Source organism: Grammomys surdaster, unplaced genomic scaffold (assembly GCF_004785775.1).
Source record: "Grammomys surdaster isolate TR1022 unplaced genomic scaffold, NIH_TR_1.0 126028, whole genome shotgun sequence".
Lineage (NCBI taxonomy): Eukaryota > Metazoa > Chordata > Mammalia > Rodentia > Muridae > Grammomys > Grammomys surdaster.
This window is the reverse complement of record NW_021620841.1, coordinates 3,201,755-3,215,407: the sequence shown is the minus strand read 5'-3', so window position 1 is coordinate 3,215,407 and position 13,653 is coordinate 3,201,755. Positions and strand designations below refer to the sequence as shown.

The window sequence follows — 13,653 nt, the reverse complement described above, 5'->3', positions numbered from 1 at the left end:
TCTCTCTCTCTCTCTCTCTCTCTCTCTCTCTCTCTCTCTCTCTCTCTTTGTCCATTCCTCCCTCCCTCCCATCCTTCATTCTTGTCTTACTTCAGTACTTAACTGTCTTCTGGAAATATTAAAATAAGAATGTCTTAAATGGAGAGATACATTACCTGAACACACATAGACAGACAAAATGTGAATATTACTATCCAAATTACATCTGTTTTTAAAGAAACCATTTATTCCACTTTATCTTTGTAATGGTATCCTATAGATACCATAGGTATTTTTGTTACTTTGTTGATTTCATTAGTTGTGATATATATCTTCAAATGTAAATATTACAATTTACATCCTCAAGGCTGTTTCCAACCTTCCAAGAGAGGTCACTGCTGACGTGAGCAAAAACATGAGGTTTTGTATTTCTTCAAGTTAAAGAGTAGGCTTGATTAAGACAGTTTGAATCGTTGAAGTTAAATGTCATGATGCTTGAATTATAGGTTTCTGCGGCCTGAAGTAATTAAAATAGATACAATACATTCAGCTGCTGAGATAAAATAGGGTTTTGTTTTGTTTTTACTATGACAGGATCTTTAGCTTCGATTACTCATACATATCTAAAATTATTTATACTATGAAACAATAAACCTACTAAAATGTATAATGTAAACAAAAGAGAAATACTTTTCATAAGAGCATCAAATGACTCGTGCACTACAATATTCTGTTTATCTTCATTTTGTGTCTTCATTTACTACACTTAAACTGTCTCTAACTTCCCTGCCGATGATAGAAAATAGATTTTGGCAGAAATCCTCTAGAACTCATGTAGTATACATATCCTAAGACAACTGTAGATGTTTTAAGACGGCATTTATTTTCATAAATGTCTATTGACTAGCATAATATACCCCGATTGTTTGACTGTAAGGCGTGGAGTTACATTTGCCATTAGGCTGAAATGTCATTTGTTTTCCCTATGTCTCTATTTATACATAGATTTTTATATATCATGTTCCACACAATAATGCTCATTAAATTAACACTTCTCACATAAATAACTACTCACAAGATGTGAGAATTTATCATAAGCATACTGCCAAAAATTCTCATAATCCTTCTCCTCTATTGATAGGAACCTATGGTATTTACGGTGGCACATTTATCTGTTTTTAATTGATATTTAGGAATACTTAAATGCTTAGAAGACTTTAATTTATAAGCACTTCAAATCTTGAAAACACTCTTATTAATGAGTGAATACAATGTGTATCAGACACAAGTAGCTTAGTATCTTATTTAGCAAAAGCATTTTCATTAGTGGACACAGTAAGATTTCACAGATTTTCATTATCTTTATTTTTTTTATTGAGTAAGCAAATCTAGGACCTGAGGACTTATGAATTTCTCCAGAAAGAAACTAATTCCAGGAATCTCTACAGGATTCACATACTTACTTAAAAGAGATGTAGTGGTGCTATTAATAAAATGTGTCATCACTCACAAAGGGTTTTGACCTTCATGTAATTATTTTTTTACTTTTCATATTTATGTCCTACACAAATGATGTCACCACTGAACTGTTTTAATAGACTCCCATTTGGGCACTAGGGGTACAGTGAAAACAGAAGAGTTTAATCACTTCTAATTCTTTTATTGCAAAAAAAAAAAAAGTAATTGAAGTCCTCAAAGGTTAAACTTGAGTCTGAGGTTGAGTATGGAAAACAATCCAAACCTTTTCATACAGCAATATGTGCAACAGTAATACCATGTTTAATACATGTAATACTCACTTGGAAAGATTAAAGGTAAAATAGAAAGGCAAACAAATGGGTAAGACTAACAGAACTTAATTTTTAAAGACTTTCATCAAGGAAAGATATACATGTGGTAGGATGATGGATAGGGACCCAAAACAAGCCATGCAATGGAAATGAGTTATATTAGTGAATTTACATAAACACCTATACAATCATGATGGGATGCAGTGTTTGAGTAGAAGCCAGCATCACTTAACAGTAAAAGAAAATAGTGGTTAAACGTTATCTCAAAACGCAAGGCTAATCTTTGCTGTATATTGAGAAAGCATATAAGATATCCCTTTGACTGTGGGGAGAGGTTGTGACCCATGGGATGTGGGAAGATCATGAAACCCTTCTACTTGGGAAAGCATTACTGTGCTGAGAACATTTTGCATTCCTACAATTCCATGAAAGCACGTTCATAGGAGACGTGGCTAGGCAAACAAGTGATATGGCAAACTTAGATAGACAAATTTATTGCTTTATTAACTCGTTTATTAAGCTCAGTAAAATAAAATTCCCCAAATAGCATTTAAAAATACACCAAAACAGTTTGATAGATCAAAGTTATAAGGGAAATGAGCTTTTGATGTTTCTCACAAGGAATATGTTTTTTTTAAATTATGGATTCTTTGTGAGTTACACATCATGTACCGTAATCTCCCTCGTCTCCCCATCCCTTTGTATCTGCCCTCCGCCTACTTTCAAAAAGGAAATACATACATAAATAGCATAAAAGACATCTTATCATGGAAGTTGTAGTGTGTCACAATATGTCCCACAGTAATGCCATTTTGTCCATACATCTTTACTTGCAAATGTTCATTTCGATGAGTCAGTGGTCTGGTTCAAGGCCTCTGGCTTCTGCAACACCATCAATACCGAATCCTCACTGGGATTTCTCTAGGATATTCTGTTGTTGCTCTGTGTCATGGAGATCCAGCACCTTTGTATCTATAAGGCCTTCATGTTCTCCAGCAGATCATAAATGGCATAGATGTTGGGGTGGGCCAACTGAAAATTCTGGATCTAGGCCTGGCGGGTAGGGTAGGTGAGTTGTTCAGCCTGCTAGCTTTTCTGCACTGCTCCTTGTAGGTCACCCAGTGCTGAAGCTGGCAAGAGGTAGAGCTAGCTCTCCTGCTCTCATGCCGTTAGAGCTGGCTCATGCCATTAGAGCGAGCTCCACTGTTGCCCAGTCAAGGAACGGAGGGCAGGGGCTCACTCTCCGAAGGGGCACAGCCAGTGAATAGTGAGGCTAGCCGTCTTGCTCTCATGACCATATTGCCATCTCTCCTGACTGCTTCAGGTGGCAAAGTAGACAGGGCATCTTCTCCACATCCACACTACTGCAGGGAAGATGAGGTGCAGGGCCAGCTCTCTAGCACTCACCCTCTCAGGTGTGACTCACCTGCATCCCAGCCACCAGGGCTAGTTCTACTTTGTTGCTCAGGCTAGGACCTGCTCCCTCAAATGCTACAGCTGGTCAGAGGTGGGATCAGCTCTCCAGAATGCTAATTAAACTCACTAGATGGGTGGGGCCAGCTCTGCATGGTCCCAGGTGGCAGCCCAGACTAGGGAAGTCACATGGTAGTATGATCCGTGTGTGACATAGCCCACTCCTGCTACATGGCTATGCAAGGAATACTTTTTAAAGTATGAATCACAACCCGTTAAGGAAAATATTCATAAAATTTGACTACCATAATTTGTTCAATTGACCATTCACTTTTTTAAAAATTAAAGACATATACCAAGAGAAGATGTTTATGACATATGCAACCATTAAATATTTAACATATGGAATATGTAGATATTCTCAATAAGGAAATAGACAACTCAATAAAGAAATGGGTGAGTAATAAAATGCGTTCATGAAGAAGGAAGCTTGAGCAAGAAAGGTTCTTTTAACTCTCATGAATACAGAAGAAAGTTAAATGAGATTGTATTTTATTTCCGTCATAAATCAAAAACCAAGTTACATATCAGTGACCTTCCTGACAAGGAGATAATACATCTTACATTGCTGCTGAGAGTTTAGAAGAGAATTACTAGTAATATGTTTATACTCTATGCTCACACCTTTGCTAGTATGAAGGGATAACAATGAGAGAAAGACAATACTGCTGTTTGTTCCCTAACTCATAGAATAGGCTGTTGCCATGGCATACTATTACAGGGCCCAGAGTCAACACCATGTGCTTTCTCATTCTTGCAGAGTTTGAGCTGTCACTGTGTCTTGTTAGGATTTATTCCTGCATTGCTGCTATGCTAGACTCAGAACAGCATAGGCTTGGAAGCATTTTCTATCTTCCCTCCATCATGACAGAACTATGCTCTGCAACTTTTCCTATCACCATCATCAGAACCAAAGTTCCTCCCCAAGTCTGTACTGCTGAGATAGGTCACAGACCTACATACACAGTGTGAGCTGGATTCAGTTGCACAAGAAGAGACTACTTATGCATCTCTTCAGAAACTTTACTATATTCTAAATCCAAGAATCTGCTTCCACAGCTTCTTTGAGTTTTGGGATCTCAGTGCTGTTATAAATGGCCACATGCCTTGTCCAACCCATCAATAAAGCAACAAGTTATCTTTAAATACTTTTTCCTAATTCCCTATGCAGCCAGCATCACTTTCATCAACTCCCGTAACCTAAGTCATCAACACATCCACAGCCATTGTTAACAGTGATCACCTCTAAGTAACCATGTAAAGACTAGACCACTAGGCCATGTAGCATCTAAAGTCATATTCTGACCAACCAACCAGTATCCTCAGGCCTCTGTAAGGAGAATCCTTTTATCTCTGGAAGCTGCCCTGTATGTTTTGGGCAGCATGATTGTAGTCTTAAAGACAGATGTAATGAACAGACCCCAGAAATATGAAAGGCAGTTGTAAGACTCGACAGTAGAATATACGACTTTCCAGTGACTGTTCTCAAAGAAATAGTTCTTGAACTGCCACAATTATAAAAAATGTAATGGAAAGGTAGATTTCATAACAGAAAAACAATTCTTGAAGCTGAAGAATTAAGTCTATTAAACAGAATAAGCAATTTAGAGTTTTAACTGTAAACTAGATAGAACAGAAGAAAAGTTGAAGCTGAAGTCAATTCTTCTTTGGTGACTGGACCAAAAAAGAAACAAAAATTAAAAAGAGTAGTGACAGTTTATGGGTACAAAGGACACCATTAAGCACCCAAATATTCACATTATGAGATTCAATAGGTACAAGAGAAAGAATGAGAAGATCATTTATTTAATGAAATAACTGGAAAAGGACTCCCAAATATTAGGAGAAGGAAAGAGAATTCACATCTATGGCATTCACAAGTAGGCCATTTCATTTACCTATTTTATAGTTGCATTTATTTTTGTTTAATTGGTTAAATTAGGAGTATTTTGATATAATTAAATTCCTAAATTAAGATAATTAACATATGTATTATCTTACATTATTATCGGTATTTTATCAAAATTCACTATTTTCAAGATTATATTATACCCTAAGCATGTGTCACAATGTTTCACAATGTATGTCTTCTATCTATTAAGCTCTCCTACTATAAATGTGTATAGTGCACGTTAACATCCTAAACTTATCCTCTCTAAACCTTTCCAGAACACTGAATGAAGCATTATAATATGCATTAGGATATCATCAGCTGAATAATTTTTAGTCATTTCCAAAATGCAGTCGATATCATCTTTATATGCATACAAAAATATACATAACGTTTGGTATTGGGCATGGGAAAGGATATGGCATGTAGAATACAGGCAAATAGCTTCCAGAAGATGTGCATTAATTTACATACCTCTTTGGAGTATATGATTGTTCTAGTTTTCATGGCTTTATTAGAACACTATGTTTTGGTCAGTTTAAAAACTGTATCACTTATCGTTGTCTTGTGGTAGCAGTGTATTACTCCCTCAATTTGCATCTTAGAATGTTAATGTCTTATTTTTAGAGGCCATTTGAAAATGTATGTCTGTCAAGTACTTATTTAAATATTTATGAAGTCTTTCAATGAATACATGTGTTTATGTATATATCTATCATTTTTATCTATTATTGCTATCATCTATATGTATCTAATCTGTTTATCTATCTATCTACCTATCTATATCTATCTATCATCTATTATCTGTCTATAATCTACCTATGTATCTGTTTCTAACATCTATCTATCTATCTATCTATCTATCTATCTATCTATCTATCTATCTATCTATCTCCACCTGTCTAAGTATCTATATCTATTGAGTATAGATTATCTATCATCTCTATCTATCATTACTTTTTCTATCATCCATCCTTCTATCTATGTATCTTAGTTTGTAATTGAATTCCTCTTTGAAAGTTTTGGTAATTTTTGTTTGAAATGTATATATTTCATCAAGCTTCCCTTTATTCTTAGTGCTTTCTTGCCCTAAGATTTTTTTACACCCAATTTAATGTTAGGGGATACTTTTCAATGTTATTTCCTTAGAAACTTTTTGTTTCACTTTCCAACTTAGAACTATAATCTGTACAGACCTGAGTTTTGAGATGACATGAAGAGGACACATCCTATTTCTTCTTGTTTTCAGTTGAAACATTCATTTCAGTGACTATTCTTTGCCTTCAGCTCTATTTTGTAAGTTCTGTTGTCTACTTCTCACTCCTTCTTAGTGTGTCTTTTGACTATTCTGGTCTATTGACTTACTATTTGCTACTCTCACATTGTTGGGTTTATAGCTGCAGATCATAATGTAATGGTTATATTCCAATTTCATCTTTCAAATTTGATGTGACTCTTCTTGGCCTTTTTTTATTTTTATTATAAGCAGATGCACACATATACACACATATGCATGCATGCACACACACAAACACACACACACACATACACACCAGATAAGACACAGACAGAGACAGAGACCCAGAGAGAGACAGAGGGAGACACACAGAAAGACATGTACACACACAGAATCACAGAGATAGACAGACAAGACAAGTACACAGAGAGAAAGGGAGGAGAAAGAGAAGTAAGAAAGATTTTCTTCTGTAAACATATTTTCAACTCATGAGTCTTGTTTAACTATTGTTTTTGGATTAATTTCACACATTAATGATTTCTGTTTTGCTGTAAGAGATTGCATGTCTTTTCCTAATATTTAAGAAACTTATTTTCATGTTTTAGTCAATCGTAGTTTTTTGTATTTCTACCTACTGTTTACTCTCTATTGCAAACAAAATTTATTTGGCAACTTACCTTCTTTCTTTGTTATGGTTCAAGGATCAGTCTCAGGACCTTATTAACACTAAGCACGCTCTGTACCATGAAAGCAATTCATGTGTAAGATAACCTTAAATTATAGGTTTCCCTGAGAAAATAAGATCTTTTGATATGTCCCAAGTTGGCCAGGAATTTAATCTGTAGCCCAACTTTGAATCTCTGTCCAATTTCCAATGCTGGCATTTATAGACAGGTGCCACAGTTCTCAAAAAAAAAAAAACCTTACAGGTTTATAATAAGATATTCTTTTAAATGTCTCATAATTAGAAAAAATAGGAAGTCATCTAACAATTTTATTTACTTAAGGAAATTGGGAGCTAAATGGTGTTCGATTGAATATAATATTTCAAATTATTTCATTAATCATTTTATTCTGAAAGCTTTTTTGTGTTCAATTTTTGGTTTCATTTTTTAAAAATTTCTGTTTTACATATCTAACTGGTTTTCCCACCTGTGTGTGTGTAATGCCTTCTTCTAGTGCCCATGGAGGGCAGTAGACAACATCCAATTTTCTGCAACTGTAGTTTCAAGGGGTTATGAACCACCACGTGAGTTCTAGGGATTTAATCCAGGTCTTTGTAAGACTGGACCATCACCCTAGCTCCACATTTTATTTTATACAATCAGCAGGAGACAACTTCCATAGAAAGTAGCATTTATACCTCTGGAAAATCTTAACACATAGGTTTTGAAAACTTTTATGTTTCTAAGTCATTAGTGATCTCACAATTTTGCTTATGTTAAATAGTAAAACCATCTTAATAAGCATAAGGAAGTCCGGAGGATCTGGAGATGTTGATCAGCAGTAAAGAGAAACATCTTCCACCTACAAATCCTTGCTCACAAGTGCTTGGAACTCCAGCCTAGGCTATCCATCACCCTTTTGTTTGCAGTCTAATCTGCTATCCAGTATCCCGTCCTAGTTTGCTTGTTAATGCTCACATGAAGATTGTTCCTACATCAGCTATAAAATGAAGACAATGTAATAAAATTATGCTATGAAACAATATGCCACTTTAAAATATACAGTGCTATAATTAGCACTCCATGGATAATTAGCCTAAGATAACCCAGGGCCAATGTGTTTTTCATTATTACTGTTAATTAACATAGTTTACCTTTGATACTTAAAAATATCCAGTGCTATAATTAGCACTCCTTGGATAATTGGCCATAAGATAACAACCCAGGGGCAACGTGTTTCATTATTACTATTAGTTAACATAGTTTACCTTCTGCCAGTAAAGACAAGCATTAAAGTAGGTTAAATTAAATCAGTAATATGTTTACACTGCCAATATTCAGGAAGAAAATGCAAAGGGATCATGAATTCAAAACCAATCCTGGATCCATGGTGGTTTCTAGGCCATCTTGGGTTATACAGTAAGACCATATCCAAAACCAATGCAAGATAGGAGCAATTATTTTAAGAAGTTCCCCATATAGACATTCAGTTTGATACAGAAACCAAGAACATAGCATCTGGGCCACCTTGACTTTGAAGAAATCTGTGGCTTGATAAATGAAAGATGTGGTCTTGATATGTGTAAGGGCACTTCCTTCTGGCTGATCTTTGGGTGATATGAGCCTGCAGATGATACTCCTTCACGTGCAGACATCATTTATTGTAGAGTCACTTGTACTTTGTTGATCAACATGCATTTTCTGTCAAGTGTCACTAACTAGTAGTTTCTCCTTGAAGGTTTACTCTTTTCCTTCCTATGAAGGCTAAGCTACAGCTTTGGGGTCAAGATTAACCATAACTGTAAAGGAGGATCATAGCCATGAACATTCTGTTTATTTAATAACCCAATTTTTAATTAACTTCATATCATTTGATTGAATCACTGATTTCTCCTTTTCCCACTTTTCTTCTGGGACTTCAGTAGGTTCTTTTGTTTGTTTGTTTGTTTGTTTGTTTGTGTGTTTGATTTTATTTTCAGTAGTTAGCTCCTTGGATAAATTTCAATATTTTTATATTAGAACTTCTCTCAATATTATATTTCCTCTAATGTTTTTTCATGTTAAAGTTTTTCCAGCCCCTAAACTATGTCTTTCTTCACTACAGACAAGCTGCTAAGATTCTACCCTGTTTGTCTTATTCTGCCATCATTTCCACAAACATTTTAATTCTTTTTGGACTTTGATGCTTTTTCTCTAGTATTTTCTCTTGAACCTTTTTCTCTTTTCTCTCACTGTATAATCTCACTATTTTCTGGACCCGCCCTAATTCTTCAGATTGCCTTGCTCCAAAACTTCCATTCCCTTTTCTCTGTCTCATACCCAACTCTGATGTTCTTGTGTGGAACCTAGGGTTACTCATTAAGTTTGTGAAAACCAAGTTGCTGGTCTAAATCCTTTCAAGGCTATATTACACACGAAAGATTCCCTAAAATAACAACTTAAAAAATTTTCTCATCACATCACTGTACTTTCATCAATTCCTGTGTTCTGCAAACCCAGTATTCTATCTTTAATTATCATTCATATTCAAATGGGCATACATTTTTGCTCACACCAGCCTCCATAGCTCACCATTTTTGTGAATCTAGAAATCCAATAAATCTTCATGGGCTTCAGATTCCTAAAGATGAATGTTCATAAGCAGGAATAAGTGTATTGAAGGTGATGTATGCTTACAGCCAGTAGAAGCAGAATGTTGCTGGATCACAGAGGCGAGGTTATTTTAAACTGTAAGTTCTATGCGATCAGTGTAGAGAGCAGGAAGATACTGTCAAGATACTGTCAGTGGCGGGCTGCATTGTTCATGACGAGCAGGCAGGTTTTTGTTTGTTGCATATTTTCCCTTTGACGATAACAAATTAACTGCCCATCCCCACATTCCTTCTTCTGACAGACAGGCCATGAGGGCAAGGACCATGAAAGAAAAACAGCCTTCCTTTCAATGAATCACTAGCAGAGTCAAACTCGGTCCGTTTTTCTATTTTATTCTTTCTACTCTAGGGCACAGTTTGCTCCATCAGTGATGTTAATTCTCCCTCATCCTTCAGTAACCCGGGTTCTTTGTGATAAGAGTCTGTTTGGCCCTAAAGGCTACGACAATGCTTCTTTATTAGCCATATTTCTGTTTGTATGTTTCTCAGAATATAGAAAATATGTTCTTGAGAGCATAGTAATCTCTCCTAAAGGAATACATGAGAAAGAATCATGTCTGTGATCAAATTTGCTGCCTTAATGGGTATCTGTGAGCATATTTCGGGATATATCCTTCATAAAAATAAATAAAGAAAATTAGGTGTTAAGATTAACAAGGCTAATAATGTCAAGGGGTAAAGGCTTCTCATGTTTGATCACTGGAGGAATGTGACAGGTTCGTTACAAAGTCAACTCACTTGCCCTTCCCAGAGCTGAGCATCTATGTGTAGTTCTGAGTTCTGCTCTTGAAGTACATCAGTACTGCAAACTGCATGTGGTTACATTTGAGTACATGAAGGTAATTTCTTTCACCTTCCTACAACATAATATTCATAAAGGCCCATTCTCCATGGATACAACTACGATATGGTTAGATTCTAGCAGAACAGTTTTTAACATGAATGGAACTATTTAACTTTCAGGAAATACATTGAACTCACCATCTCTCTTATATTCAGGTTCAAGACCCTGTTTGTGGCTGGGGAAAGATGTGATGTGGAGACCCTAGAATGGTCCAAAAAAGTCTTTCGCGTCCCTGTTCTAGACCATTGGTGGCAAACAGGTAAGCGTTTTTTAAACCGTTCATGACAGCTACTCAAGTCCTCCAGTGCAGCTTTTCTGTGTGGACTGGAGGAGGCCCTTAGTTATGCCAGACAGGATCCACAGTTCTGGTTTTTGTAGAAATAAGCACTGTAATATCAAGTTGTTAACAATATCTGCATTAGTCACAGACACCACCATCCTCTTAGCCACAGATATAGGGTTCTGACAGCATCTTGATCATTTCGGCTTTGTTGCTTTTACAAAGTGAGTTGCTACATCTCAGCTTGCCCTTTCTGAGTTCACTCACATCCCCAGGGCTTTTCAGTTGTGACAGCAGGGATGGGATCTGACCTGCTAAGACTTACCATCCCCTCCCAGCTCTGCTCTGTGCTCTCTAATTCACTCAGGCATTGCTTCCAAGGGATTTGTTAAAGCACCGTTCCTGTCATAGGGAGCTCTGTCATCCTTGGCTCATCAAAGTCTAACTTCTGTTTCACTCTCGCAGCAGATACATTAAATTTCTCCAAAACAATAATAATATATGGATGTCATTCATTTACAAGTTTGGCTATGATATATTTTCCTCACACTAAGTGGTCCTTGAGAAGCAAATTTTATATTAGGTAGATAAAATATAAGCTTTGGAAAAAGACAACTGGAAAAATAAAATCCTTCCTCTTTATTTTTTTTTCATTCTGTTTATGCACGGATGGCTTGAGTATGTGTACAAGTAACTCAGTGATCTGGATTCCAATTTTCTCTTCTTAATTTGCATATTTTTTTATTTAGACTGCTAAAAAATAGTTGGCTAGTGGCCTTCATGTGTTACTCTCACTAAGACCAGCAATTTAGATAAAACCACAGATGTAATTCTGTCAGTACTTCAATTTTCCTAATATCTAGGATAGAACATCCAGTTTCTATACAAATGCTAAAGTTTCATGGTGAAAATTGCTATTGGTCTTAACAGTAATTGAAATTTGGATATGAACATTCCTAATCACTGCCAGCCTCGCTTGATCTTGCTGTGTATGTAGCTTAGCACATTTGAAGACTTCATTGCATCAAAATGTTGGTAACCCTTATAGGAAAGCAAAGAAAAAACGAAAGTGAAAGTTGATAGTTGAGATATTTTTTTACTTTATGCGTCTTAATGTCTCCTTGTATGTTGCCTTTTGGAAACACATCTTTTCTCTACGCTTTTATAATATATGGTTTAAAATAACTGACCAGAGCATAAGACCATAAAGGAAAAACACGGTGTTTATTTTTTCTGTATGTTAGTTACTAGAGGAAAACTTATTTACCTGTGTGCATATTTTTAAGTACAAATGGACTCAAAAGACAGGACTTCACTTGAAGAGACAATGATCAGACACATTATAATAAATTAAAAAAGAAAAGTAGCTTACCCTCTCACTCTCTTGCCGCTAGCTTCTCTCTGTGCCCTCGCCCTTCCTTCCTTCCTTTCCCCCTCTCTCCACATGGTCATGGCCGGTCTCTCCTCTCTCCTCTTTCTCTATCATCTTCTCCCATTTCTCTCCCCATCTTTGCCCTCTGCCCTGAATAAACCCCCTCCCCATGGAAAAAAAAGAAAAGTAATTATGCCGTCAATAAGAAAGAGTGTTAATAGTATTTATGTGTTTTCTATTATACATAAAATTTGTTTTTTTTTTGGACCTTACTGGAAGATACAATTAACTTTCAAAAAAAGGTTTTCTTAGCCTGAAAAAATTTAGATGTATATAATTTGTACTTTCTAAAATATGAAAAAAGCTCAGCAAAGCCTGTAAAAGCACTAACTACATACATATACATTGATTCATACATATAAAATAACTATAAGAAAAAGGAATATCACATTATTTTTCAATTTTATGGCCATGTTTTAGAGCAAGGAATAAGCCTAGTTATATTTAAGAATGCAAACTTTTAGTGAAGATCACTTAAAGTTGGGAAAATTCTTTAATGTTTTGAGGGAAGAATTGAATGCAAGAATGAAGAAAACATTTTTTTTTTCCAGAACTGAGTTGAAATCTAGAGGATGTAGGTATCAACTGATAATTGCATGGGTATGTGTAAGCATGTGCTCGCATGCTTACTTACCTGGTCAAGGCTACCTGGTATAGCTGGCTAGAAATTAAACCAGGCTTTGGTTGGTGGGGTCACAGCAGGACTGAAGCTGTGACAATTTTTATCAAGAACAATTCAACAGTTTATCCCCTGATTATCAAAAACAGAATATGGTGGTGTTTGCCAGGATCAATACAGTTGTAGTTGGCAGAAAACAATGATGTTTGTGAACTATACAGAGTACAAAAGATTAAAGATCATGTCAAGTTTCCGTGTTTCCTTAGCTTCTAAAGGAACATACAGTGAAACACAAGCAACCTGAATGCTTCACTGCCTGAATGAGTGCTTCAGTTTCTCAGGTACTGGAAGGCACATTGAGCATCAGGAGCCATGGACTGAAACATAATGAGCATATGATGCATGCCTCTTAAGGTGGTTAGGCCAGGCCAACTCTATGGTTCCCTGTAGATACATAGTTAGAATCTTAACTTATTTGCATAGAAAATTATTTTTTCACTTCAAAAATTGTTGTGGTAAAGTGTAAAGCAACACAGAATTTCATCATTTGCCAGTACTTATTTTTGAAGTATGCAGTGCACTGCAGAGATGCCAGGGACTCAACTCTCATCCTCTGTAATAGAAGCAAGAGCCATCTCTCCAGCACTCACCGCTTTCCATCTTAAGGTGGAATTTAAGAAATATTAAATCCACAGGAGAAAAGACAAAAAATGGGTGATAATTAATTCGCTGAGAAAGAAAAAGGTCTTGATTTTTTTAGTAGATTGATAAATGTCCTTAAGTTTTGCACAT

At 35.9% G+C, this 13,653-nt stretch overlaps 1 protein-coding gene across 2 annotated transcripts in view; it reads left to right on the top strand.

Moving 5' to 3' along the window:
* Acss3 (acyl-CoA synthetase short chain family member 3) overlaps positions 1-13,653 on the top strand; it is a 163,631-nt gene that overhangs the window by 101,425 nt on the left and 48,553 nt on the right. For both annotated transcript variants that reach the window (XM_028754554.1, XM_028754555.1), the window contains exon 9: positions 10,686-10,789. In XM_028754554.1, coding sequence (XP_028610387.1) covers positions 10,686-10,789 — 104 coding nt within the window. The remainder of the gene's footprint in view (positions 1-10,685; positions 10,790-13,653) is intronic.